This window comes from Oryzias latipes, chromosome 2 (assembly GCF_002234675.1).
Source record: "Oryzias latipes chromosome 2, ASM223467v1".
Lineage (NCBI taxonomy): Eukaryota > Metazoa > Chordata > Actinopteri > Beloniformes > Adrianichthyidae > Oryzias > Oryzias latipes.
This window is the reverse complement of record NC_019860.2, coordinates 1,732,924-1,760,826: the sequence shown is the minus strand read 5'-3', so window position 1 is coordinate 1,760,826 and position 27,903 is coordinate 1,732,924. Positions and strand designations below refer to the sequence as shown.

General features: G+C 38.8%; 2 protein-coding genes across 11 annotated transcripts in view; one reads left to right on the top strand and one right to left on the bottom strand.

Moving 5' to 3' along the window:
- Positions 1 to 5,336: 5,336 nt before the first annotated feature.
- Positions 5,337 to 11,375, bottom strand: LOC101157900 (CD48 antigen-like). Its single transcript, XM_011490497.3, has 8 exons — positions 10,495 to 11,375; positions 8,774 to 8,923; positions 8,363 to 8,488; positions 8,115 to 8,275; positions 7,896 to 7,983; positions 7,719 to 7,802; positions 7,315 to 7,371; positions 5,337 to 7,170 (listed from the first exon to the last, which is right to left on the bottom strand). Exons 1-8 carry the CDS (start codon positions 10,562 to 10,564, stop codon positions 7,157 to 7,159), a joined length of 750 nt encoding a protein of 249 aa, XP_011488799.1. The 5' UTR covers positions 10,565 to 11,375; the 3' UTR covers positions 5,337 to 7,156.
- Positions 11,376 to 16,170: 4,795 nt separating this feature from the next.
- LOC101166362 (type I inositol 3,4-bisphosphate 4-phosphatase) overlaps positions 16,171 to 27,903 on the top strand; it is a 47,166-nt gene continuing 35,433 nt past the window's right edge. For all 10 annotated transcript variants that reach the window (XM_023961474.1, XM_023961467.1, XM_023961462.1 and 7 more), the window contains exon 1: positions 16,171 to 16,302. The gene's annotated coding sequence lies outside the window, so the exon portion shown is untranslated. The remainder of the gene's footprint in view (positions 16,303 to 27,903) is intronic.

Below are 27,903 nucleotides of genomic sequence, written 5' to 3'. Positions count from 1 at the left end.
AGATGACTGGGAACATGTATGTTGGAAACAATGCGTGAATTCTGTTGGAAGAGCATCGTGAGGTTTTTTTTACTACACCCTCTCAGAAAAAATACCTAGGAACAGGTAGTAAATGTAACAATGGAGACAATCACATCCATATGCAGTACAGACCAAAGGTTTGGACAGACCTCTCATTCATTTGAACGAGTACGTTCTGTTCTGTATTTTGGGACTGTGTGGTTGTCAAGAAATACTGGTCTGACATTCATGAACATCTGCAAAATGTATTTTCTGTTGTCCTCCCCTTGTCATGTAACCCTTGTGCTATCCTAGGCACTTTACCATTGGGAGTTGGGTCATCTAGACCCACTAGACAGTGCTCTGAACCTTTTTTCTTCAATGATTTGTGATCTTCACTGGTGTCAATGGATTACATGAAATCTTTCCACCTTTATCCACCTTTGTCATGGTAGGGAGAACACGTCAATGGAAGGGTGGGGTCATCTAGGATAGCACAAGGGTTACAAGTCTATTTTTGGATAAAATAGAGCTATATGGCCTGGACAACAAAAGTAAGAAACTGCTCTACGTTCTCCTAGCAGCTAGTTAGAAAGCAATAACCAGAAAATGGCTTAAACCAAAACCTTAAACCAAACACAACTGGATGTTTTTACACTACTTGATCTATATGGACAGAATATGTGAAGTGTCACTAAAATGATGTCATACCATTTATGCCATCAATGCCTGCTCCCTCACATGTTCTATTTTCATTTGAAACGGAGAAAGCGAGAACATTGCAGTTTATCAATGCAATGTACAATTTACGGGTTGGAAATAAATAAATTTGAATGAAGAAAAGAGAGGGTTCTGCAGTCCTGTGCTGTTCTCAGAGCTGACAGGATTATTCAGGCTGCAGATAAACGTCTCTTCCTTTGTCTCCTAAAGACAAAAGTTCAAAAAGTTTCATCGTTGTGGACAGAAACCAAAACTTTCTATGAAGAAAATTTGTGTTTTCTGTACCTTAGTGATCTGTAGCTCTGTGCCGTTTTCACGTCTGTCATCTAGAATCCAGAAAACCTCCACATCTCCCAGATCATCAGTTCTGTCAAAGCTACAGGTGAGGGTACATTTGGTTTTCTCTGGTTTACAGTCATGAGTAATTCTGGGTTTAGGGACTGGAGCTGAAAAGAGAACAAATACAAAACTTATAATGAATAAAATGAATCAAAGCAAAGCAAAGTTAAACAAAAACAAACTTAATCTCTGGCGTGTAATCGCCGCCGTGCTCTGGTCTCACATCATTGATGGTCAGTTCCCCCGTTTCAGTATTTAAGCTGCCGTGACCTGGAAGAATGACAGATATTTATGTAGAAATGTTTACCAAACAAAATTTGTTCACTTATGATCACTTTTTCAAAGTCAGTCCAACAATCACATTTCAGACAAAAGAAACTGATTCTTTCCGTCACAAGACAAGAAAAACTACAGAATCACATGAAGGTGTCAGAAATCAGACGTCAGTCTCTCCCTCTCACCACCAGAGGGAGCCATCTCCGAAGTTTTGAACTTTCCCTGAGCTGTATACTCACTACAATTCCCATCAGCCTCTGCTGCCGTTCCAAAGTCTCAACAGCTGCTCTTCATCATATAATCATCGCAAACTATACTTGAGCAGACACCGCACCTTTTCTGGTGTGAAGTCTTCTTCTTGTTTTCAGTCTGACTTCCTGTGTTTTAGGACTTCTTCCTGTTCTGACTGATTCACATTCTCTGTTCTTGCTGCCATTAAAATCTATTGCTTATGGATCCAAACGCTTTAGCCTCTTCATCACAGAAGGTTAGCGTGAATTAGGGATCGGAATAGAAGCCCCATGAAGCTCTCCTACGGGGTTCGTGTAATTGTGCCGGAATAATGAACCAAACATTCATGGCTTTGAAACCACACAGAACAGCGACATCTGGTGGTGGACTGGACGTATATCAACATGTGCGTCAACTAAGCTCCTTGTAACACTTCAATATGGAAATGATAATGAAACCACATAAAACAAAACAATGTTGTTAATGAAAATAACAAAAACATAAAACAACACAACGTGTGATATTTTCTGTGAGAAGTGCTTGACACAGCAAAATACTCATCACATGAAGGAAATAAACGCAACGCAAAAAAATTAAAGGTAAGTACTGGTGTTGAACCCAGAACCTCTGGATCCAGATGGCATTGACGTTACAACTGAGCTCTCTCCACTGTTACAGCAGCCTTTTGCCATTAGAGATTTATAGAAGTATTTTCTTTATGAATATCGTTCATTGAGTATTGTTTTATTAGGAGGAACTGAGTTGAAACGATCCTGAGCCACAGTGCGTTTTTTACCAGGAACCATGGTAAAGTGCAATGAACTGACCTTGATTATAAAAACAAGGAAAACAACAGAACAACAGAAACAGGAAACGTTTGGGATTCATTTCTATTTCTAGAGAATAGCGCGCCCTACTGTTCAAGCACGTGTGACATCTGAACTGTGGTTCGACCAAACAATGGATTTGGTGCTTCATACATCATCAACCACGTGAACTGCTCCAGTTGACACATGCGCCAAACATTGAGCCGAACAACTCGGTTTCATGAAGGTGAAACAAGCGCCGGAACGTCCGTGTCCAACAGGCCATCCCTAGTGTGAATGCTGGGGTCATTTTTCAGGGTACAACAGCAACTTTGCATTTAATATGAAGTAGATTGAATGAGAGATCATAGGACACCAACGTCTCATTGTAAATATTTATTATTGGAAATCTAAGTTCTCACCATAAAAGCTGCTGTAGAAAGTTGGATTCCCTCCAAACCAGTCTGCAGCCAAATCAGCTCCATGTTTCCATGTTATGCTGATGATGGACGTTTCTGTATCACCTGGACTGAGGACAAGGCTGGAGCCCTTTGACCCGTCAAGTACCTTCACTGTAGAACAAAAATTAATGACAAGTCGATCAATAAAATTATAATCACCTTCAGATCATCACATGATTATGGCCCGCAGCAGCAGTCACTGACTGCAAGGACCATATTGTTTTCGCAGTTGGAACGACGACTTCGCCGCCTTTCAGCGAGAATGTGACCCCCGCCGCATGCCCCAAAAGTCACCAAAACGTGCACACACCTGGGATAAATCACCAGATACAAACGAAAACTCGTCGTTGGAATTTTCATCAATCGTCTCGTAACTTTTCGGGCATCAACGGCCAGCTACTCTGGACAAAATGTTGGAATTAAAAGTTATAGATTTTGAACGGCGTGCGCGTGGCGGGCTCACAACCGTTGCCATCTTGGCTAGCTCGCACATTTTTCATCGGAATGTCGTGAAGAGGAAATATGCAATTCCCTGGCCCGCGCTGAACAAAACGATGTCACGCACGACAAGATCGATAAAGGGATGTGGGCGTGGTAAGCAAAAAACCGTCGCAAAAAAATGTGCTGACTCGGCAAAACGAAAAAATTCAGAACTTTTTTTTTGAGAATCGCCAAACGAAACCAATCTACCCTTGCTCGCGATATCCAAAGGAAGTTTTGAAATCATTACGGGATGGTGACACGACCTACGGTTTGGCGGCCATTTTGTCCCAAAATCTGCAATTTCCCCATTTTCGCGTTTTTACACAATATGAAATAATGAACTTTTTTTCCAGGGATTTTCACGAATTTTCACTCACATGTTGCTAGAGCGAGTCCACAACTACCTCTGGAGTTTCGTCGACCTTTGACAACGGGAAAAGGCCGCCATCTTGAATTTTCTATAAAAAACACCTTTACCGCTGGATTCAATCGTAAACTTGTCGTTGGAATCGTCTCGAAACTTTTTGGGAATCAATGGCAAGCTTCTGTGGAAAAAAATGTTGGAATTAGAAGTTGTAGAATTTAAACGGCGTGCACGTGGCGCACTGAAATAAGTCCTATGTTTTTCAAAGGACTACTGTGAAATTTGAATGCATGCAATAATGCCTGAAACTGCATACATTGAAAAACACTGGATATGGACAGATAAGGAATGTGGGCGTGGTTAGAATAAAACCACTGTTGCTAAGGACGACAAAAAGTTTACTTTTACCGATTTGTCCGAAACTGACGTCAATCTGTTCGTCCCCCCGAGGGGACCAAAACATAAAATGGTTGCTATGGAGATAAAATCAACAGAAAAGCCGCCATTTTGAAAAAAGTGGGGTTTTTTTACTGTCATATGACGTATAGCTCTCACCAATGGAGGAATGTGTTTTTCTGAGTCAGTTGATGATGCTGCACGCTATGCTAGCACTTTTAGCCACATTAGCATAGCTAACATAGTTAGCATAATTAGCATTTTAGGTAACGTGTTTTTCTGAGTCAGTTGATGATGCTGATCGCTATGCTAGCACTTTTAGCCACATTAGCATAGCTAGCATAGTTAGCATAACAAGCATTTTAGGTAATATGTTTTTCTGAGTCAGTTGATGATGCTGATCGCAATGCTAGCACTTTTAGCCACACAAGAATAGCTAGCATAGTTAGCATAATTAGCATATACAGTTTTGACTAGCCATTATCAAAAGTGGGCGGTGAGGGCGGTGAGGGCGGTGGTGCGTAGAGTTGGGCGTGGAAGGCGGGTTGCGTCTGCGGGCCATAAAACGCCGCTTGCGGCTTTAATTATTATTGCATTTTCTGTTTATATAGAGAAAAAATAGTATCACCAGATTTATGTTCATAATTGTTGCTGTGTAACTCATACAATACATAGTTAATAATAATAAAGCTAGCTAATAATTATAAATAAAACATATCAATAAAAGCATTGGAATTTATTAAACATAACCTTAAAGGTCACGAATATACTAGTAAAAATAGTAGTAAATTAAAATAATAGTCTTTAATATAAGCTAAAAAAAAGTATTAAAGAAAATAAATTAATAAATAGATAAAGAATAAAATAATTAATCAATTAGAAAGTCTTCTTGAAAACCTCTACAGTCTCTGCGGCCCTGAGGTTCTCAAAGTTTACAAATGTGTTGAGGTGAGCGTGATCTTCCACATGAACGTCTGTCACCACAGACAGAACTCAGCGAGTTTTTAAGAATTCACTTTAAAAGCCTCCTGCTAAACTCATGATCTCATCAAACCCTAAAACATACCTCCCTTTCTGGAACCAAAAGCTGAGGTTATCTGCTTCCTTAGCCTCAAACTTACCGTGGTTACTAGCATAACCTGCTTTTTGGAATACCCCCCAGGACTACTGCTCTACCACTGGATTTAGCCAAAATGAAGATCTGAACTAGTATGGAGTGATACCAAACTGAAGATTTAATATACAGTACCCATATACGAGTAAGTAAAGTTCTTTTATTGTTGATGTCTTGAAGACAGTATTTATTTTGGTTAGATACAGCTCTACATGTCACATGCTGAGTTGATTGTTGGTCTAGACACATTAGCTTCCACGACTGTGGCTGACATGAACACTGCAATAAATTTTAGGCATTTGTGTTGTAACCAGTGTAACGATGGCCAAGAAACGCTCAACTGATTTAGTATTCAAACTCTGAGCGGTGGCAAACGCCAAAGAACATTCTGGTGAAGAACCTGCAGGACATTTTAGGGGTGGATGCCAAATGTTTCTGAGGATGGTGGAAGCAGATGAATGATACTCAAAGACTTCTGCAGAAAAAGGAGCAAACGATTTCCTGGTGGGGATGCAAAGAACTATTTAATTATTAATTAATGAAAGCAGAAACCACAGGACAATCATACATAGTTGGCACCCCTCCCTCACCAGATTCCTCCCTCCACCCACCCAGTTCGGGGGAATAGAACCCTGAACAAAAACGTTAAGAACTGTATCTTAAAGAAACCGTCTGGCTCGGCTGTGCCGAAACTATGTAATGGGGATCCATTAATTCCAAGGCCCAGCCCGACCACAGGGGTCATTGTCACGGCGCCCGCTCAAGACAGAGCACCCCGGGGCCCACTCCATGGCTTTTAGACCACAGAGTGGGACCCCAGACGGCCTAATGAGAACAAACACCGCAGCAAAAAAGGCGGCGGCCGGTAGTGCGCCAGATTAATGGATCCCTGAGATGAAACACCAGAATATAACAATTAATTATAAATAAAACATGACAATAAAAGCATTGGAACTGATTAAACCTCACCTTAAAGATCACAAATATACCAGTAAAAAGGGTAGTAAATTAAAATAGTAGTCTGTATACAAGTTAAAAAAGTATTAAATAGAGAAAATAAATTAATAAATAGATATAGAATAAAATAATTAATCAATTAAAAAGTCTTCTTGAAAACCTCTACAGTCTCTACGGCACTGAGGTTTTCTGGCAGGCTGTTCCACGGGCGAGGACTGTAATGGTGTAAAGAGGCCTCACCGTGTGTTTTGGTTCTCACTTTAGGAACGACTAAGGGCCCAAGACCATAAAACATTAATAAACCATTAAGAGAACTTTAACATTAATCTGAAACACTCAGGGAGTCAATGCAGCCACTTAAAAACTGCTGTTATGTGTTCCCGCCCCTTGCTACTCGTCAGAACTTGTATTTCACTTTTCGAAACTGAGAACTCGTCTTGGAACTCTACCGTATTGTTCGTCATAAAGAGTCCTCCTTCTCACCACGGCCCACTCAATGGTGACATCACGGTAAACACACAAAGTTTACAAATGTGTTGAGGTGAGCGTGATCTTCCACATGAACATCTCTCTCCACAGACAGAACTGAACTTTTTTTTAAGAATTCACTTCAAAAGCCTCCTGCTAAACCTGCAGATGATGACATTGATCCAATAAATTAAACATTTGTCAGCTGCTGTTGTAGCTCAGTCCAATGTTTGAGCTCCTATGCTGGTGGTGTTGGCCTGATGGTCTGGAATGGCCTTCAACGGATTAAACGAGTTTCTTCATAACTAAAGATTCTTGGTTCTGGTTTTTTTTTTGCAAATCAAAGCCAATATTTATTTCTTCATTCTGTACTGATGATTCATAACTCATTAAGACTTTATTTTACTTTGTGGTAACGGCTGAAAAACCAGTTGCTCCTTCAGAACAACACCTCTGACTTGATTCCAGCCTGTTTTTAACATGTCCAATCACACAACAGCGACACCCACAGGACAAACAACATATCGGCAGAGTTTGACTCCTACAGGTCGTCATCTGAAAAAAAACAAAGACAGAAGATCAGCAATCAAACAAATCTGAACTCATGAAGGTTTTCTGCTTAATGTTCAGTGTCTGTCATTCAAACACAGACTGTTGCTAGTTTACACTCATGTTTCTGTAGAAGATTCATGATCTCACCTTTAAACAGCCATCTTAAAAATCTTTGTTTCAAAGTCCTCTCAACCGTGGGACGCTCTGTTTGAAAGACCAAAACAGAGCTAACTTAACATCTACACGTTGAGTTCAGAACACATGGATCAGGTTTGTGTTTCATCTGTAACCATTCAGGTTTCATTAGACGTGTTTTGGACACCTTTTCATTTTTTTACATGGATCGGTTGACTTGAATTCAAATTTACTGAAAGAGAGGGTCATTGAAAGCAGCACGATGTGAAACATGTTCATCAGAGAACCAAACAAAACCACCAGACTGAGGACTTTAGAGACTGAATTCATTCCACACAAGAAAAACATTCAACATGCTCAGATTATGAACAAAGATTGGATTTTTGAACTGAACAAAGATAACATATTTTTCTTACTTTCGTGGTGGAAAATCAAGAACAGTCCAACCCCAATCAGAGGAATAACAAGAAACATCAGTAGATAGTAAAGACTTGTTCCTCCTACAAATAACAGATCACAGATTCAGAAATGACTTGTTGTGGGTTTTAGTGGTTCTTGTGATTCTGTGGGTTTCTACAGACATGATGACTCACCAGAAAAGAGAGGGTTCTTCAGTTCTGTGCTGTTCTCAGAGCTGACAGGATTTTTCAGGCTGCAGTAGAACCTCTTCTCCTTTGTGTCCTGAAGACAAAAGTTCAAACAGTGTCAGAAGTCTGAATCTTCACTAGAGGTTAAGGACTAAATTGTGTTTTTTCCCAATTCTTTCAATAATTAAGGTTTGTAGTAATATGTTTTAAATGTTTTCTGTGTACCTTAGTGATCTGTAGCTCTGTGCCATTTTCACGTCTGTCATCAAGAATCCAGAAAACCTCCACATCTCCCAGATCATCAGTTCTGACAAACGTACAGAGAAGGGTACATTTGGTTTCCTCAGGATTACAGTCATGAATAATGTTGGGTTTGGGGACTGGAGCTGAGAAGAGAACAAATACAAAACTTGTTATAATGAATCAAATTAATCAACTCAAAGCAAAGTTATAGAAAACTAACTATAACTTACAGAAAACTCGTAGTTTCACAGTAGATCGGGTTTTTCCATTAATATCTGGCGTGTACTCGCCGCCGTGCTCTGGTCTCACATTATTGATGGTCAGTTCACCTGTTTTAGTATTTAAACTGCAGCGATCTGGAAGAATGACAGATATTTATGATGAAATGTTTACCAAACAGAATTTGTTCACTTATGATCAGTTTCTTTTTTCTTATCATTTTTTTTTTTTAGTTTTGATTTCTTGAGTTAAAGTTAGTCCAACAATCACAATCACACAAAAGAAACTGATTCTTTCCGTCACAAGACAAGAAAAACAACAGAAGGTTAATGTGAAAGTTAGTGTAATTTGTCAGACAACAAGGTTTCAACACCACAGTATCATCGTATTTGTTTATTATTGGAAAACTTCTAAGTTCTAACCCTTATAGATGCGATAGAAAGTTGTATCCCCTCCAAACCAGTCTGCAGCCAAATCATCTCCATGTTTCCATGTTATGCTGATGATGGACGTTTCTGCTTCACCTGGACTGAGGACAATGCTGGAACCCTTTAACACCTCAATTACCTTCACTGTAAAGCAAAAGTTAATGACAATGACAATGTCAATGACATTATAATAATATGCAGATCAGTATTATTCAAAGTAAGAAGATTTTATATCATATTACATTTACATCAAAGAAAGTGATTTTTGGATTAAAATAGGATCATAATTCAAGATAAAAGCAGCACTTAAATTGGGACACAAAAGCTTAAGAATGTTTCCATTTTTGCTGCAAAGATCAAATAACAAAGAGTAAATGTATTACCAACCACTTTAATGTTACATTGATGACATTTAGCAGAACTTTGCTAGCTGTTGATGGAACTCATTTCTAAATATTGACAACAGAACACTGGATTTTTTTCAGTTTCGTCTCAATTTTTACATTTTCTTGTTTTTATCAGTCAACTAACATACAAAGATATTTTACGCACGCGTTTTCCTGAACAAGAAATAAAAAACTTTTAATTTTTTTATTGTTTCCATTCAAACTTTCAGAGTAAAAGTACACTTGAAACAGTAGTTTTTAATCTCTAAGGTCATCGCCCAGATGTGCCCAAAGATGAACAACAATGATTGGTATGGCAACACAGACACGTCGGCTCAGGCGCCGAGCTCAAAGTGTAACCGTGTCGGTATCGTATCACTCCAGGAAAAGTCACATGACCAATACAGCCACTGTGTCGGTGTGAGAACTTTTGGGTAAAACTCTTGAATTTTCCTCTTTCAGTAAGTTTCCAACGCTGCTTTAGAAGAAATCCTTGAATAAAATGTGCAGCAGGCTCCAAAACTTTGTACGATCCCCAACCACCAGGCCAGTCCTCTGAAGAAATACTCAATACTCTACTCATTTTATTCTAAAGTCTAAAGTATCTTTTTTTTTTTATGACCGGATCCGAATGCTAAGTTAGTCCAGTAGGGGGAAAATAACAGCAACAGCTGTGTATGGTTGATTCTCCTGATCCCGTTACTTTATACCACCTGTGTTTTGATGTTTAGTTTTGTTGAGTGTTTCTTGAAGGTGTTAAATGTGGTGTTTTAATGAGGTTTGTGGAATTATTTCATAGTTTTAAGAGTGTTTTTGGCTTTTTGACACCCGTTCCACTTGATGTATCAGAATACAATTCCATTTTAAACCGACTCTTATTTAAAATTAATTATTTTGTATTTTACACATTAAATGTCCCATTTGTTCAGCAGAACTGTCAAGCTTAAAGCACCTCCTCAATGCCTTACAGAGCGAGACATGGGTGGGACAGAGGAACTACAAGGACAACAATTGTGTAGTTTATCAGTGGAGTTCCTTAACTTGGTTACCTGAAGTGATGTTTTCGGTCCAGCAGGAGTCAGTACTGATGAACACAGTATCAATACAGTTTGGGGAATGTGCCGAAACGCTTCACCACGGGGCCACATCATCATCATCATCATCATCATCATCATCATCATCATCATCATCATCATCATCATCATCAGTGAACAACAACTGGCTAAAGGAATTCATGTTAGATGTGAGTTCTAATTTAAAATACAGACTTATTTTGGTTAATGCAGAGTCCTATTCTAGAACATTCGTAAAGACTAAATTAGAACTTACCCGAGAGAGCATCTGTGGTAAACCAGGCTAAAAACAAAATGCTCAAGAAGAAGAAGGGCGTCGACGCCATTTTTCTTTCAAGAAAAAATAAAGTAGCACAAGAACAAATATGGAATTACAGAATAACCGGGGGAAAAAATGATCAAAACTCCAAATTTCTTATCAAATAATCATTAAAAGGACGAAGCCGAACAGAAACAGCTTCGCTAAAAGCTTCTTCCTCGTTTAAAAAGTCAGGGAGCAAACTGAAACCACACTCGGTTATCACGCAGTTAAAAAAAACTGACAGCCCACTGACCAAAACAAAGTACCATTGTGTTCATTCTTACGTTTTTACACCATGAGTTCAGTAATTCTATTTTACGTTTTTTATTAATATGTAAAATAAAACGAGTCAAAACATGAAACAGGAACCAGTTTGAGCTGTTTTTTAGACCAAAACCGAATCTTTTATAAAAACCCAATGAGTTATATCGCTAGAGGAGACATCACGTGGTTCCTCATGGGAGGAGAGCACCGCCATCTTGGTGAGGTCAGGTTACTGCTGCAGTGCTTGCAAGTCAACACATTATTTGACAAAATGCCAGTTCGGGTTTCAACTGCCAGAATCGGAGAAATGAGTCCACGAAGGAGGAAGGCATAAGATTTGACAGTTATGTACCATGATTTTTTTTTAATGCTGCAGGGGCTTCATTAATAGTACACATGTCATGTAAGATATACCAACTAGCAATACAGTCTGGCTATGTTAAAAACATTTGTGGAGAGAGGCCAGACTCTTTGCTTGAAACCGTAACCATTATACCATCTGTGTAACACAAATTGATCACTCACATGAATCAGTAAATTTATTGTTTTTATTTGTTTTGTTTTTTAGGGTAAATCTATTGTTAACTTTTGGACTTTTTGTTGACTTCTTCTTCTTCTTATTATTATTATTAGTAGTAGTAGTAGTAGTAATAGTAGTAGTAGTAGTAGTAGTAGTAGTAGTATTGTGTATTAACATATTATTGATTTATGATTATTTATTGACTTAGTAGTTATTTATTATTTCTGACTTACTATTGATTTATTATTATTATTATTATTATTTGACGTATTATTTATTGACTTATTTTTGATTTATTATTACTTATTGACTTATTGATGTGTTTATCTAAATAATTTAAATTACATGTCAAAGTGGTCTAAAGCTTTGAAATGTTTGGAAATTATTTTTTAAAATTCTTTGTAATACTTTTTTATTTGTAAGAAGTCCTGCAACTATGCATTTTTCAATAAAGTTTGAGTTTTTAAGGCTGACTTTTTCTCTTATTTGACAACAACGTTTTTGTTGATCTTCAAAAAGCATTTGATACATTAAATCACACTATGTTACTTAGTAGGTTACAGAAATATGGTTTTAGAGGAATAGCATATTCCTGGTTAGAAAGTTATCTTATTAACAGATGTCAGTATGTTTATTTCAATAACGAAAAATCTGATATGTGTCCTGTTACATGTGGAGTACCCCAGGGGTCCCTATTGGGTCCTATATTATTTATTTTATACATAAACGACCTTTGTAAAGTTTCTGATTTGTTAAATTGTGTTTTATATGCTGACGACACTACTTTGTATTTATCTGGAGATAACCTGGAAAAGCTTCTTTCAGACATAACAAAAGAATTATCCATAATCAAACAATGGTTTGATTCAAACAAACTGTCTTTAAATCAAAATAAAACCAAGTACATTATATTTGGCTATAGAAAACGGGAAAACATCTCTGAGTTAAAAATTGAGGATGTTGTTCTTGAAAGAGTAAATGAAATAAAATTTCTGGGAGTAATCTTGAATCATACATTATCATGGAAACCACACATAACTTATATTCTCTCTAAATTGTCCAAATCATTAGCCATCCTACATAAAGTCAAATATTTTTTAAACACAGCTACATTGTATATTCTATATTGTTCCTTCATGATTCCTTATTTAACCTATTGTTTAGAAATCTGGGGGCATAGTTACAAGTCAAATACAAAACCTATTTTTATTCTGCAAAAAAAAGCAATTAGAATTGTAAACCACTCTTCATACAATCAATCCACAAAACAAATATTTCCTAAATTAAGGGCAATAAAATTTTATGATTTAGTTTATCTTAGTACTGGAATTTTTATGTTTAAAGTTAAAAAACAATGTGTACCTGCCAAAATACTGAGTTTGTTCGAAATAAAAGTTGAGAATTATGATTTTCGAGGTAAAGATATGTTTAAAAAGAAAGTGGTCAGAACTAACGCATTAAGAAATAGTGTTTTTGTTCAGGGGGTCAACATGTGGAATTTATTATCAGACGAACTGAAAAATGCAAAATCCATACTGCACTTTAAGAAAATGTATAAAGTTAAAATGTTTCAAAAATACCTTCTGGACTGAGAGACTTTGGTGGTTGTGAGGTCATTTTGAGAAGTGTTTGTTTTGTTTTTGGTTTTTGGTTTTTTCATCTTTTTTCTTTTCTGATTTAAGGTTCTAACAGTTTGTAGGTAGATGTAATGTTTGTATTCAGGGTTGGGGAAATAAGCCTTGGCTTCACCCAACACCTTTTTCGGTTAATTTTGTTCAATGTTTATGTTATGTTTATTTATTTATTATTATTATTATTATTTTCAATGTTTATGTTGACATTGATCAGTGTCAATGTTTATGTTGATGTTTTTAAGTTTGTTTGTTTAACTTAACCGAAATAAAGTTTCTCACAAGTTAAAACAACAAATGATGTATCTATCTATATTATATCATATATTTATATATGTGTATAAATATATGTAAAAATAACTAAATATATATTTTACAAAAGCTACTTAGATGCCACCAAAGGCAATAGAAAGCATTGTCAAATGGGTGCCAAGATGGCGTCGCGCTCCGCCACCGGTAGCCAGGCTTCTCTCCTGGTTGGGCTGGGGCTTGCACTCTCTGTCCCTGTCTGTGCTGTCAGGAACTGGTGGTGGAGGACCCAAAATGCAGGAGACCAGGCTTGGTGACAGGAAATAAAACATTTAATAAACAAACTGAAACATGACAAAACTATGGGGAGAAACAAACCGTTGACAAAACAGAGCAGATGACCTGACAAGGAAGAACAGAAACCAAGACACTTAAATAGGCTGACAGGAATTAACTGAACTGACGACAGCTGTGGATCATCAACCTGAAACTGGTGTGACTGACAAGGAAACCAAAAACATGACAAAGAAAACCAAACTACTGAATCCTTACATGTGCCTCCCTGCTCTCTGGCTTTGGAGGTCCCTGTGGTGGTCCTGCTGACCCTGGTCTGGGTGGCCGATGTGTGCAGGGGTCTTGGTGTGGGGATGACTGGGCACTCTCCCTCCTTCTTTTTACATTCTATCAACCATTTTAGAGGAACATAAACACTAACTTGAGCACAGGTGTTAGCTCACCTTTGCACAAATAGTTTGTGTTACTGAAATGAAGTATTTCACATGTGTTGGTCTGAATGCATAGGCAGGCGTGTGTGAACATCAGTTGCATTGTGTACATGTTGACATGTTATATATAAGTATACTATACATGAGTATATGTAAGTAAGTTGAATAAAGTTTAGCCTAAATTACAAAAGGGGTTAATTCAAATATACACCTAGTGTGTCAGAAGATATATAATCCCTGTTGTAGCAGTAAAACATGTCCAACACAAGAGGCTTTCAGCACACATCTGTCTGCTCAGCTGTTGGACAGGTTAGAGAAAAAGAAAAGTTTTCCTCCTCTTATAGTTTTTGCTGCAGTCAGGTGTGGCTAAATGTTTTCAAGCTGAATAAACTGGAAGGAAACCGACTGTCCTAGAAACACATTCTTCCTGCTGTTTGCTTCCTCCATCGTCTCCTGCTGACTGTCCAACAATCCAGCAGTTTAAAAAGTTTAAGGTTTGGAATAACTAAAAGACAAACCTTCAACAAAAATCTCCAAAATAAGTGTTTTCGTTTACACAGATGTTCATCAGGATTTGGGGCACAGGGCACTTAAAAATAGTCCCAGTTTGACTCAGAGACCCTTGTGGCTCTTTGGTTTGTTAGTTCCTGCTGGAGCTGGAATAAACTAGCAATATTGTTGGGATTTCTATTGCTGATAAAAAAACAATCTTATTAGTCAACACCTGATGACATTAATTTATCATTTAGCTCTCCATGCCTCTTTTTGGTGCAGTGCCATTCACGTATTGTCCCTCTTTTCCACTCCCCTCTGGGAGTGACTCCAGCTTCAAATTGACTCATCCGTGCTCCTGTAACTGATCCTGGACCTCGTCTCTGGGTTGCCTCTACTACTGCTCCTACACCTGGTTGTGGATCCTGCCTCTGGCTCGTCTCGCGCCCCCAGCTGTTCCCCAACTCCATCTGGATGAAGCCCATCTGCTGGACTATTTAAACATGTAGTTGTAGAGTTAGAGAAGCTAATTCTTCTCTAAGAATCCTGGTACATCGACTGTCCGTCCCTGAGGTTTCTTATGTTTTTTCCGGAATCCTTTTTTTTAGAGCTGCTGTTCCTCAACATCGAGAGGAGCCAGAGAGTTTGGTCTACATTGCTGTGATAGCATCACACACTTGCTGCAGATTTGTCGGCTGCACATCCATGATACCAATTTCCCGTTCCACTACACTCCAAAGGTGTTGTATTGGGTTGAGATCTGGTTAATGTGCAGGCAGTTTGATTCCAGAGAACTCATTGTCATGTTCAAGAAACCAGTCTGAGATGATTCCAGCTATATGACATGGTTCCTTATCCTGCTTGAAGTAATGGTACACTGTGATCATGAAGGAATAGATATGGTCAGCAACAATACTCGGTTCTGCCCAAAGAGTGCCAAAAAAAATCAATACACATCATTACACTACCGGCAGCCTCTCCATGAAGTTGATATATATATGTGTATAAATACAGTGATAGAGTATAATCTTGTGTTATAGTGAGTGGATGAAAGTTTGTCAGGATGGATGTTGGCAGTACTTCCTGAAGTTGTATGTTTTTGTAATCTGTAGTATTGCAAGGAAGTCACAAGATGTCAGCAGAGTTCAACACAGATTTTCTCCAGAAGGAGGATTGTTCAGCTGATTTCTCTGATGTATTTTTTTTATCTAGTTGACTTTTGATGCAACATACATATTGACAAATTTAAAATGTGGTTTCTGTATACTAAATAATTTCAATGTGATTGCATAAAACAATTCATTTAAAAATATCAAGCACATACCCAAAATTTCTTTCTTCGGTTGAATTTGATTGTAAAATTGTGTTGTGTTTTTTTTGGGGAAAAATTAAAATAAATACATGAAATGTCTACATTAAAGACCTTTATGCACTTAATTGGTAAATTAAAAAAAAGGTAAAGAAGTAAAATTATAGTCACGTCTATGCAAACATTTTAAAATTTTGTATTTTATACTACAAATTTTGAATTTTGAATTTGAATTGTAAATGAATTTTTGCATTTTTTTAAAAATTCAAAATTAAATTTTGCTTGTTTTTTTAAGTTAGGAAATGCAACAGAAAACATAGTATTGTTTTAAATTATTTTTTTATTTGTTATACAGAAAAATAATTTTTTGGTTTACGTCCTCAACCAACGTAATGACGCAGCAGCGTAGGGCTGGAGGGGGCGTGGTTAGGGGTGTCTGACGCCGCCGCAGCGGCTCCAGCGCAGCGCGAGCGAACCCAGTGCGTCACTGAGCGGACTGTCCCCCAGTCAGTTGTGTTTTGTTTTGTTTTGTTACATGAAACGGATATATGCCCCTGACCCGCCGCTAAGCCGGTAAGTTGAAACTCGTCCGGGAGGAGTTGTATCCCTGATTACGTCACATTTCGCGGGTTTTGGCTTACAGAAAATCGGCTTTTATTTGTCGGCGTTTGAAGTGTTAGCTTGAAGTTTGTGAACGAGCGCGTAGGGCGCGAGCCCGTGAAATGCTTGACTGTGCAGGGGCAACGTTTTAGGCCAAAAAACAAGAGAATAACAGAAGGGTGTAAATAGTCGGGCTAAAGTGTCACATGACGTACAGCTGAAAATCTTTTCTTTTTTTTTAATATTTTATTTTCTTAAATATGACGAGCGTTGCTACTTCCTGTTACTACTTTCCGGGTGGAAACATTCAACCCTCTTTTTCGTCTTAGCACCATAGTTGTAGTTGCTGAATCGGCCTGGGGATGATGGCTTTTTAATACATGGGGGGTGTCTGGATGCTGACTATGATACACCCTGTTCTGGAGCCAAGGTCAGCAGTAGTAGGGACCTGATGCCGCTACTGAACCTTCACAATAAAGGCTCCAAACTACTGCAACCTTTAACTTCAATAAATAAATAATTTCTAATCGGCCAAAACCCTGCAGGAAGAGACGCAAAGTTTCCAATATTCACTTTATGTTTTTACTCGATATTAAGACAGTTATTTATGAAATACATATTTATAATATTTACAATAATTAAATTGTAAAAGTGTTTTATTTTCCATATATAGTTTTAACTTCTTTTGATAGCTGTATGGACAAGGTCCTTTCAAAATAAAACTAGTCAAGATTGACTGTATTTACAAATGAAAGAAAGACGAATTTCTCATTTTGACCTGGTGCTTCGTCATCCTTTTACTGTAGAATATAAACATGACAACATCTTAAAAAAAGTGTAAATGCAATTTTTTACTGTAATATGGAGGCCCTGAGGTTCAAATCACATCAACACAAAAGCATATTTAACCCTTTAACACCAGATCTTTAGTGTCAATGTTGACAAACTTGAACCGTTTACCCAATTACTGCAATTCCAGCCGATTTCTGTGTCAGAATCGGCTGGTCCATGTCGATGGTGTGAACAGTTGATCATTCACAGCATGTAAAGGCACGTGTGTTGTTTACGTATCAGTGGCGACATCTTCAGTGATTAGCTACTTACACACCAGGCATGTGTGGCGTGTCCAAAACCTGCAGAACACGGGTTTCTGAACGCACTTTTAGCATAGGGTGTACACTGGATTGCCTCTACCTGATACTAGAAAGTGTACTCACAGTTGGAAGAGTCTTGGTGTGAAATGTCAAAGTTGGCCAAATCTGGTGAATCTCACTCCGGCCTTTTTCTTTCTTTCTCATCTGATATTTGAAAGTCTTGGTGTCCTAGAATTCTGGTTGGAGTCAAACCAGAAATATTAAATTTTCCTCCATGACAGATTTTGAACCGGTTGGCTCTTGCATGTTTTGAAATGGGATGTTACCAATACGTATCTACCAAATCCGAGTCCCCGATTGGTCAAAGGTCATCTGGTTTAACCTTTAACATGTGTTCAATGGTTGCATGTTTTATGTTGAGCCCAAAAATAGACTTAAAAGCTTGCATAGCAATTCTTGAATGGGAGACTTTTAAAGCCCGAAACACGTATTTATGCTTGTTTACATATTGACATTTTTTTTATAGGAATGGGTCGCTTGAATGTGCGTTTCCCAGCCTGGAATTAGACAAATTTATATTTATATGTACACGTCGTGTATCACATTGAATCCATGAAATATATTGATTGTCAAATAGAATTTGAGACAAACATGGAGAATGTTTGTGTAAAAACTAAGAATTGTCTCGTAGTTTCTTCAACCCTTTCATCTAAACCTCCATCTCTATTGTCAGAATGTCTTTAGCAGACAGACACAGATTAGGACCACAACGCTTCGCTTAAGCAACAGAGATGAGATGGGTTTAAAGAAGCGGCTCGGGCTGACGGTGGATTTGTAGTAATATGCAAATTATTATATATATATATATAATTTGTAGGGCTGTAACGGTACACTAAAATCTCAATTCGGTTCAGAATTTCATAGGGCTCGGTTCGGTACAAAAAAGGCAGAAAAAAATTACTTGCAAAATGCATGTATTACTTTTATATACCAATAAATAAAATAAACCTATTTATATAAATTAATACAACTATTAGCTGTCAGGAACCAAAATCTTTGGATACTTCACACTGGCCTGAAATTATTTTTTTAACTTGCACATTCTTGTAGACCTGATTGTTACAGTCGGGTGATGCTGTTTTAAGTGCGTTTGCAGATCAGATGTGTTACTGTGGTATATGCTACCTTCTAGGAGAGCGGGAGGAGATGGGGGGGGGGGGGGGGTCCTGGAGCTCTGACCTCACATCTACATTAGCCATTCTGATACTGTTGACCTGCTAACTGTCCGTCACCTAATGGCGTCTCGGCGGAAACTCACAGTTAACGTTAGTTCTGCCTCGGTGCAAAGTTAATACATTTGGGGGGAAAACGTACAGAAACGGTGCAAAAGTGAGCTGAACCGAAATTGCCGTACCAAAACGGTTCAATTCAACTATGTGTACCATTACACACACTTATACACACACACATACTCTCAGACTGAATTGTTCTATCGGCCGATGTGACATTGATTGTATCCGTTGGTCTGAAAACCTCTGCTGTAAAAGAAGAAGGACCGCCCACTCAGTCATGTCTGAACAGTTAGTTTCCATCAGAAATGTTGTTGGTTTTACAGTTTCGTTACATTGCAAGAGACCAAAAATAAAGAACGGCAGTTTATACTACTGGCTAAATAAGTTGTGTAGGGCCTCAACCGCAGCGACTAACACAACAAACGTTATTTTGCATTTGAGAAACCACAACAAAGCTGCAGAGTTTGAAGTCACTGATCAAGTGTGCTGCTGTTGGCTTTTATGAGCTGCGAAGAGAGCAAAATTACAACAGGGAAACATATGGAGTTCACAGCCTGTAAGTAGCAGAAAAATTGGACTTGGGTTCTTAACCCTTTAACACAGGAGCTGTCGCCAGTGACAACGAAGTAACATACGTTAGTATAAGTCTTTGTATAAGCAATCAACTTTATTATTCAGCACTTTGTCTTCGTTAGTAAAGTGTTGTGTAATGGTTCAAAGCTGATTTACATTATGTAAACACTTCACTACTGTAAAGTGTAGAGTATCACCGCAAGACTAGTTTTCTTCACTTCAGAATCCATTGGAATTTTGTGTTAATCGTGTAACCATTCGAACAGTTACGGTTATTAAAAAGAACATCAACATTGGAGCTCAAGATCCAGTTTTAAGGGGTTAAGACTGGTGATTGGACAGACCAACCCAGTTGGTTTAAAATATCAAGATTTTCAAGGTATCTTTGTACTTTTGAGGAGTTTTGTAGCATTCTTGAATAACAGTGGGAAAAACTTCCCATCTAACCTGCCTTTTTGCCCCTCTAGGCCTGTAAGGTGCTTTGCTTAGTGTGTGCTTTATGGTCCGAAGTTGATAGTTTTGAGACGTAAACAATGGTTTTTGAAGATTTTACACTTGTCCAGCTGGGTCTGTCCCTACGCCACAAAAATTCTGTCACATGCTTCTGATGGATTTTCTTTCTATTAATGAAACAATTGAATTTTTTTTTATGTTATATTTAAAAATAATTTGTTTTGATAAAACCGACATCTGAGTTTTTCAAGCTCAAAGCGACCTAAAATAAAAAAATCTTGTCCTGAACAGAATACAGTGATATTGTCTGCAAAATGACTGAATCTCAATTGGTTTATGGCATTCATGTTATTTAAGGAAAGTAAATCCAATAATGGTCCCAAAACAGAGCCTTGGGTAACTCCACATGACTTTATGTTGGGCTGGTTCGGTCTATCTAAACATTTTTGTCATAGCCTTGTACCCACACTAAGTCTATGGTATTGTTCACGTTTCTGTAGAAGTCATTGATTCACTGCTTCAAAGGCTTCAAATCAATAAAAACATAAATTATATGTAGATTTTTTGGTATTCTTTACATTAGACCAGGGGTCAGCAACGTTTATGACATGAAGTGCCAATTCCAAATTTTCTCCTTAACTGTGCCATCACCATCTATAATGTTAACTCTAATACAAAAAAAAAATACTAAAGTCTTTCCAATACAACTGAAATTTTACCAAACTGAACTTTTCACTTCATATATGTCAGCCACTGCAAAGCCAAAAACATGACCAAAAAAAACCCAACAGTGTGGTCAAAAACATGAGCAACAGCTCACGGATCGGCTTTGCGCTTTTCCCACTCAAGCGGTGAGTTCAGGTTCCATTCACAGACACGTGGTCATATCGCTCCACATGTCATCAGCAGCACTTTCAAAACCACAGGATCTATGTTTCATTTCACCTCGGCAAATGTCGTTTTATTCTTAAAATGCGCATTAATGTAAAGAAAAGTGTCAGTATTTATCTAGGTGGGCGGGGTCACAGTAACAGCGCTGCGTGCTTGGACCCTTTCCTCATGACACCATAGGGGAAAAAAAGATCATCGCGAAAAGAGATGATCGCTCTAATCCGAAATTTATTTTTCAATCCGAAAATTACAGACGACTGATCAAATGCTGATTGTTGTTACTCCCCCGTGTGCCATCGTGCCCCAGGTCGCCAAACCTCTGCATCAAACCGTCACCGCCAAAAAGAGGATGACTCTAGAACTTTTGCACTTTGTATATTTACAATAAACTAACCCATCATCTATTTATTAACTTACATTTCTGTGAATTAATCCAAAAAAATGTGCAAACTTAAAAAAAAAGGTAAACTGTAAACATTGGGTTTAATAAAGATTTAACAACTTTAGTTTTGGTTTTTTGAGTTTGGCTCACATTTATTAAACTGGAGAATTGTTGAAGTTGCTATTTTCTGTTTGTTTGTTTGTTTGTTTGTTTGAAAATGTCCCTGAAATGATCCGAGTGTGACACCAATCAGAGTGGAGGTGATTCAGAGACGGACTCCATTTCTGCTGGTGGTTGTGTTGATGTCCTCATCCATCTTTGGTCACATTGGTGCGCGCTGACTCAGCAGAGGATCCCACTCTCCTCTGAGGACCTGGGTCACAGAGGAGAGCTTTTCAAAATAAGAGCATGAGGTGGATGAGGGGCTGCTGGCTGTAGCAGCTGTCAATGAAGTGAAAAGATAATTAAATCTTCATTTGATTAGCTGTTTCACAGATTTCACAGACTGCTGCTTCCTTCATGTACAGATTTGTTGAGAATCTTAGGCACGCCGCCGCCGCTGCATGCTCACTTTAAATATTAATGAGGGGAAAGTAGAGAAGCGCCAGAAGCCCAACTGAGACCAACGTGGGTGTTTGTGCTGCTGCCACACTCCTCAATTAGGCTCCTCCCACGCATTTTACAGCAATTCTTAGTGGAAAATGTCACCCAAGAGCAGCTAAGCTGATCAATCCATGCTAAAAACAGCTTTGACTGGAACCAACACTCAGCTGCACAACTTTAGTGCTCATCAGCTAAAAATCATGACCAGATGGAAGTCGACATCTTTCTACATATACGCTACCTTGATATGTATAAGTAATTTATTTTGACAAAGCTCACACCATCACACTACTTCCATCATGCTTGACCTGTACTTTAGAGACGTCCAGAAAGATTTGAGGATAATCCAGATGGCGTTGTCAAATGTGTAAAAATTTATGATAGAAAATCCAGAGTCCACTGAGGATGGATGTGAGGAGAAAGAAACCAGAGTTAAAAAAAATTAAAGAAAGTGAAGGGGAAAAACAGATCATCTTAAAGTGTTCGAGTCCTTTCTAGGCTCATGTGATGGATGAGGTTGTTTGGATGAACACACCGCCTCCACCTCCGAACACGCTCAGTGAGGAGAAACGACCACGCTTTAACAGAAAGGAACGGCAAAAGAAATGAGAGAAGCTTTTATTGTGAAGCCAGAACTTTTATTTTAACAAAAAACTGTAAGACAGTGGGAAAATAAGAAACAAACGATTAACAAGTTTGGATCATCAGTAGAGTTTTTTTCTATTCACTTTGATACTAAGGACTTAATACTGTCAGCTAGCTAACGGCTAACTCTGCTGAGTCACTCCTTGGAGGGGGATGTCGGTGAAACCACTTCCCTCCACGATCAGCTGGGAAAAGAAAGGGCTGGATGAGGAAGAGATGAGGAAGACGAGCTGCCGTGTCTTGCGTCGTAAGTGTGAGTCTGTCTGCAGCCTGCAGAGCGAGCAGGCCTTTGCCGCACGTTGCTGAGTGTGTTGGCGACTGCACGTGTGCGTGCTGGGTGTGTGTGTTTTGGTCGTCTGGCAGGAAATGCTCCAGGATGCGTTCTGACGGCACGGCAGACTCATACTACACTGCAGCGGTGAGCAAACAGGGAACCGAAAACCAGCTTCTGTCAGTCGGTTTGAATCCGAGTCTGAAGCAGATGTGGATTTATTTCCCGTCAAATCACAGCGATGGAGCGATGAGTAAACAAACACTTTTACTGCGCTCTAGAATAACCTTTAACCTCCAGAATCCAATGATGGCGTTCATCTAAAGCTCGATCCGTCACCCATTTTTAATCTAGAAGATGAACGTTGATGGACATTTCCTCCCAGTGCAGTTGTCATGGATACCAGCTCATTATGGTTTATTTCTACTAAAATGTGACTTTTGACAGAAAACAGTGAAAAAAGGAAGTGATGCGCGTTCTGGTACCACAAAATCCACCATGAAAACTTCCATCCTGGAGAATCACTTCTCTTTAATGGCAAACGGGTGCAGCAGAAAAACCGGTGTCGGTACTCTTTGTGTTCGGCCTGCCAGATCAGACTGCGCCTAGTGATGACGTCGCAATATCTGATTGGCTGTAGGGTTTAATCGCAACTACAGTTCTTCCAAGAAACACGAGAGTCCAGAAACACAACCACGAAAGCGGAAACACGACTTCTAACAGAAAGGGACGTAATATAAAACTAACCGTGTACAATTTTTGAAAAGTTATTTATTACTGTTTTCTTTATGTGGACATTTTAAATACACGAAACAGTCCAAAAGCATTTTTTTAAAATTGTATTACAACTGTAAAAATTACCACAATGTTTAGCTAGATTAAGTTTTTGCGTCTCTTCCGGTATTGAGGGGCTCCAAGTTGTTCCAATTCCGTTAAGCAGCCAACCGGCAAAACACGACGGCAGAAGGTGGATAGCAAATTATCGAAAGCGAGCAGCTGCCGACGGAAAGGAAATACCCTTAATTCTGGATGTGACGCAAGAAGAACTTTACCATGCGAAACATTGTTGTAATTTTATTGTAGTAATACAATTGAAAAAAGTGCTTTTGGACTGTTTCATGTATTTGACGATTTATGTATAGAAAACAGTAGTAAAAAGAAATCACACATTATTGGATTTAATCAACGTCCCTTTCTGTTAGAAACCATGTCTCCGCTTTCGTTGTTGTGTTTCTGGATTTGGTCATTTGCACCCAGATTTGCTGTTGTGTTTTAGTATTTGCTCATTTGCATCAAAATTGTTTTTTGTGTTTCAGTATTTGTTAATTTGTACGGGGATTTGTTGTCGTATCTTAAATGTAAGCGCGTCCAGCATCCTTCGGCCAGCGTTGAGAACGCCCAAGTCCCGATCACAAGGATGAGTGACACTTTACACTTTTTTTTTAATCGGCGTTGTGCCGTTTTTAAACAGAAACGGAAATTCTGTTCAGATTCCAATGAAAACTCAAAGGAACTGATGGTTTTATGGGGGGTGTGTGTGTGTGTGTGTGTGTGTGTGTGTCAATTTTTGTGTTGTTGCTGTTTGGAAAATTAAGCTCTACCCTAAAAGAAATCCGACCGTTTTGACCAGAACAGCTGCAGAAACTGTTTCATTACAGGAGAAATAACACCCCACCAAACAGAAGAACTCAAGCGTGTTGCAACAGGAAGAAACCGTAAAAAATGCCTCAAAAAATACAGAGAAAAAGTCGATGACGCTAAGAGACTAAGAGACACTGCAGAACAATAGTATCTGACCAAGTGAAAGGAAGTGACACCTGGGGGGGACGGGACGCTGAGGTTCCGTTTCCAGAAAGGGTTGTGTTTCTCTTTGCAAGTGTCGGTCTGCAACTCTGCATGCGTGTTCTCCATCTGTGATGCAATATTTGACCTGTGGTTTTTGTCTGAAGGCGAGCAGAAGAAACGCCCCTTGACGTGTTGATTCAGTCTATTTAACGCAACCATGAGCCTGTTTTTACGGCCTTTAAGAACCACAAACACCTTTAATTATCATAGTTTGTAATCCTTTTGTTTTATTTTTGTCTAATCCTTTAAGGTTCAATATTGCTGTAAAAGTAATTTAATAATGCCCATTCTTATGAAATCAACTTTATTTGCATCAACTTCCTAAAACACAGCAGGAAGTAAAAGCTTCTTGTTAGTTTTGCACTTTTTGGCAGAAGAGTTTCATGTCCCTCGGCTCATTTCCATAAAAAATAAGTGACTGTTTCTTATATAATCATTACAGCCTTGTTTTCATTTCTTGTTTTTAATTTCGGTTGGTTTTAATTTGAATGTTTGAGTCTCTTCTTCTTCTTCCTCTTTCGGCTTCTCCCATCAGGGGTCGCCACAGCGAACAAGTCGCATGGTAAATTTGGCAATGTTTTACGCCGGATGCCCTTCCTGACGCAACCTTCCCAAACCGGGCTTGGGACCGGCGCAGAGGTAGAGAAGGGAACAGGGAGCAGCCCAGAGTCGAACCCTGGTTTCACGGACGAAAGGCGCCGCAAACCAGCGCGAGCTAAACCAGCTCCTGAATGTTTGAGTCTATGTTTTGTTTTTAAACAAAACTGATCAAAGCATGGAAGAGTTTTTTATTTTTAAAAAAGTTGAATTTGATGAAAAGGCGCATTTTCTTTGATCTATTGACCAGCAGACACTCTTTGAACACCAGCCATTAAATCACTGCTAGTCATTGGATTTGGGTTACTTTCACACTGCACTTTTGGGGGTGGAATAAACTTGGTGTTGGCTTTTCAAGAAAACACTTTTTTTTTCTGGACCTGACATTTGAAAAGTCAATGAATTGCCTCTCCATGACTGTTTCCTTTTCTTTTTAGTTTTTTTTAATCTTCCTCACCTTTAAAAGTCAGGTAAAAGGTGAAATTGTCCCATAAAAGCAGCTTATCCACTTAAGACCGGAATTTGTTTCCAATTATGAAAAAATAATTTGAGTCATGGTTTTGGATTCTACTAAATGCTAAATTAAGTTGTGATCATAAATTTGACAATAATACATAAAATAGATCAAATCATAGGTTTGTTGCTAATCGACAAAAGGTAGGCATGTATTTGAGTCTGGCTCTTTTATTGGGAAAATCCTCAGCTTTGACACTTATTTACCACCACTGGTCAGTGTCCTGCGCCGCAGCCCACATGCTGCTTTCATGCTGCCACGTTTATTTTTAAAACGGATCTAAAGAACAATAAAGGACAGAAATCACAGAGCGGCTGGGTAGCTCGGTTGGTAGGGGGAGAGGCTGCAATGCAGGAATACGGGGTTCTATTCCCAGGGGGGATAAGCGATGGTACTGGGTCAATTACCATATCAGTGGCGAGCAATGAACATCACCCAGTGAGGGCCCTTAGGAAAGACCCTTAACGCTACTGCCTCCCGAGCGTGGTTAGGCTGCAGCTCACCGCTCGCCAAGGGGATGGGTCAAAATGTGGAGAAGAATTTCCCCATTGTGGGATCAATAAAGTATCAATTATTTATCCCACCACAGTATTTGTACAATGACTGTAAATACTCAGTGGAACGGCATTTAGACACGGCCTCACATTTATGGTAGTACATTTTCTTTGTATCCTGCGATCTTGCTTCAGCGACAAACCCTAAATGTCAAATATCCTACAAAATATTAATTAAATATACTCTACTGCTTTGTGGTAATGAGACAAGTAATCGATACACAGGAACATATTTTTATATTCGTACACCTTACCTCATATGGGACACTTTTTGCAAGATTGTACACAAGAAAAGCACGAGATGGACTTTGTACCTAAGAACGGGATGGTGCTCCAAATCTGACTCATCCTACGAGAAATTAATGCTTGAAAAAGGTTCCCTAGGTATTCCTTGAAAGTACATCGACTGGAAGCGGAGGACGACGGACAGTATTTTGGGTGCATTTTAAGTGAAATCAGTTTGTTCTGCATTCTGCGTTAAGGGGTTAATCCCGTCAATTTCAGCTTCAGATCAACTGTATTCACAGTTGCTAAAACAGCAAGAAGGGATTATTTCTTGTTAGTTGTCTCAGAAAAGTTTTATTTTCCTAGCACTTTATATAAATGACATTTGATTTAATAAAAAGGCACATTTCCTTTGAACCCTTTAAAAGCCAATAAATCACTGGTGTTCATTTGATTTGGATTACTTTCACACTGCACTTCTGAGGGTGGACTAAACTTGGTGTTGGCTTTTCAAGAAAACCCTTTTTTTCTGGACCCGACACCCGTAAAGTCAATAAAATGTCCTGATTTGCTTCTGATTTAAGTTGCCTTAATCAGATTCCCTCGGATTTTATGTGGTAGTGATCTCACTCTTTTGGGTTTGGTCAGAACCGGTGTTGGATTTCTCAGAACGAAGCCACGGTTCTGTTCCATTCTCACCCAGAACGGTTGGGATTAGAGGCGTCGGAGCTGTTGGCCGCTTTGTGTGTCTTTTGTGCATATTGATGCAGGTCGCTCATTTGAATGTGAAAGGGCTACAGCTGCTCCTCTGAAGACACGATCAATGTTTTATTTTAACGTCCACCCGCAGGAGTGCACACACAAAAACACCCTCTGGAAGCAGGTCCCATTCTGTAAACGTGGTCAGGACAGAACCCGGAGTGTCTGCTGCTTGTGGAGAAGAACTCTACAGTTGTGAGGACAGAACCACCATCTGAATAGAAGCTTTTCTCTTTCTATACCTGACCTTGGATCAGTGTACTTTCAGCCATTAGTGTTATTGAGTTTGTGTAAATAGATTTGGTAGAATCAGGAAAACCACAAACCTGCACTTCAGGAAAATCAAACGTCTAAAATGTAAACGCTGTTTTAAACGACAGTCAAGACTTTAGCTTCATTTTACAGATGAGATCCAGCCAATGTGAATGTAAACTCTATTATAGGAATGAGAATAAAATTATTGTAAGAAAAACCTGAAGCATTAGTTTTTGGCCCCAAATGAGATAGCTTAGGAGGGAAATCAGTAGACTGGCTCGCTACGGTGGACAACTGAGCTGTCCATCAAGTGGCCTAGCATCTCCACGGCGCTTGCCAGCAGTCTGGTGGACAGCACTGAGTGCCCTCTTAAGGCAATGTGGACAAACCCTTCTGGGGCCCACACTGTCTGCCCATTTTTAAACCAAATGCGGGCGGCCCACTTGGCCTTGCCCCAAAAACTAATGCTTCAGGGTTTTTTTTACAATAATTTTATTATCCTTCCAAAAATAGAGTTTAGATTCACATTTCTTAGTTTTTAGTTAAAAACAATGTTAATTTTGAAAGCTAATAGCAGAAAATCCTAAAAAATGTTCTTCAAAATATGATGTTCAAAGTCAA

What these genes read in the sequence shown, in the direction of transcription:
- LOC101157900 (XM_011490497.3), bottom strand. Translation starts at nt 10,564, where the DNA reads ATGGCGTCGACGCCCTTCTTCTTCTTGAGCATTTTGTTTTTAGCCTGG. An exon ending in TTTCTATCGCATCTATAAGG is followed by an intron (nt 8,489 to 8,773) that starts GTTAGAACTTAG and finishes TCATTCTTCCAG; the next exon opens with ATCGCTGCAGTTTAAATACT. An exon ending in TGTGAAACTACGAGTTTTCT is followed by an intron (nt 8,276 to 8,362) that starts GTAAGTTATAGT and finishes TTCTCTTCTCAG; the next exon opens with CTCCAGTCCCCAAACCCAAC.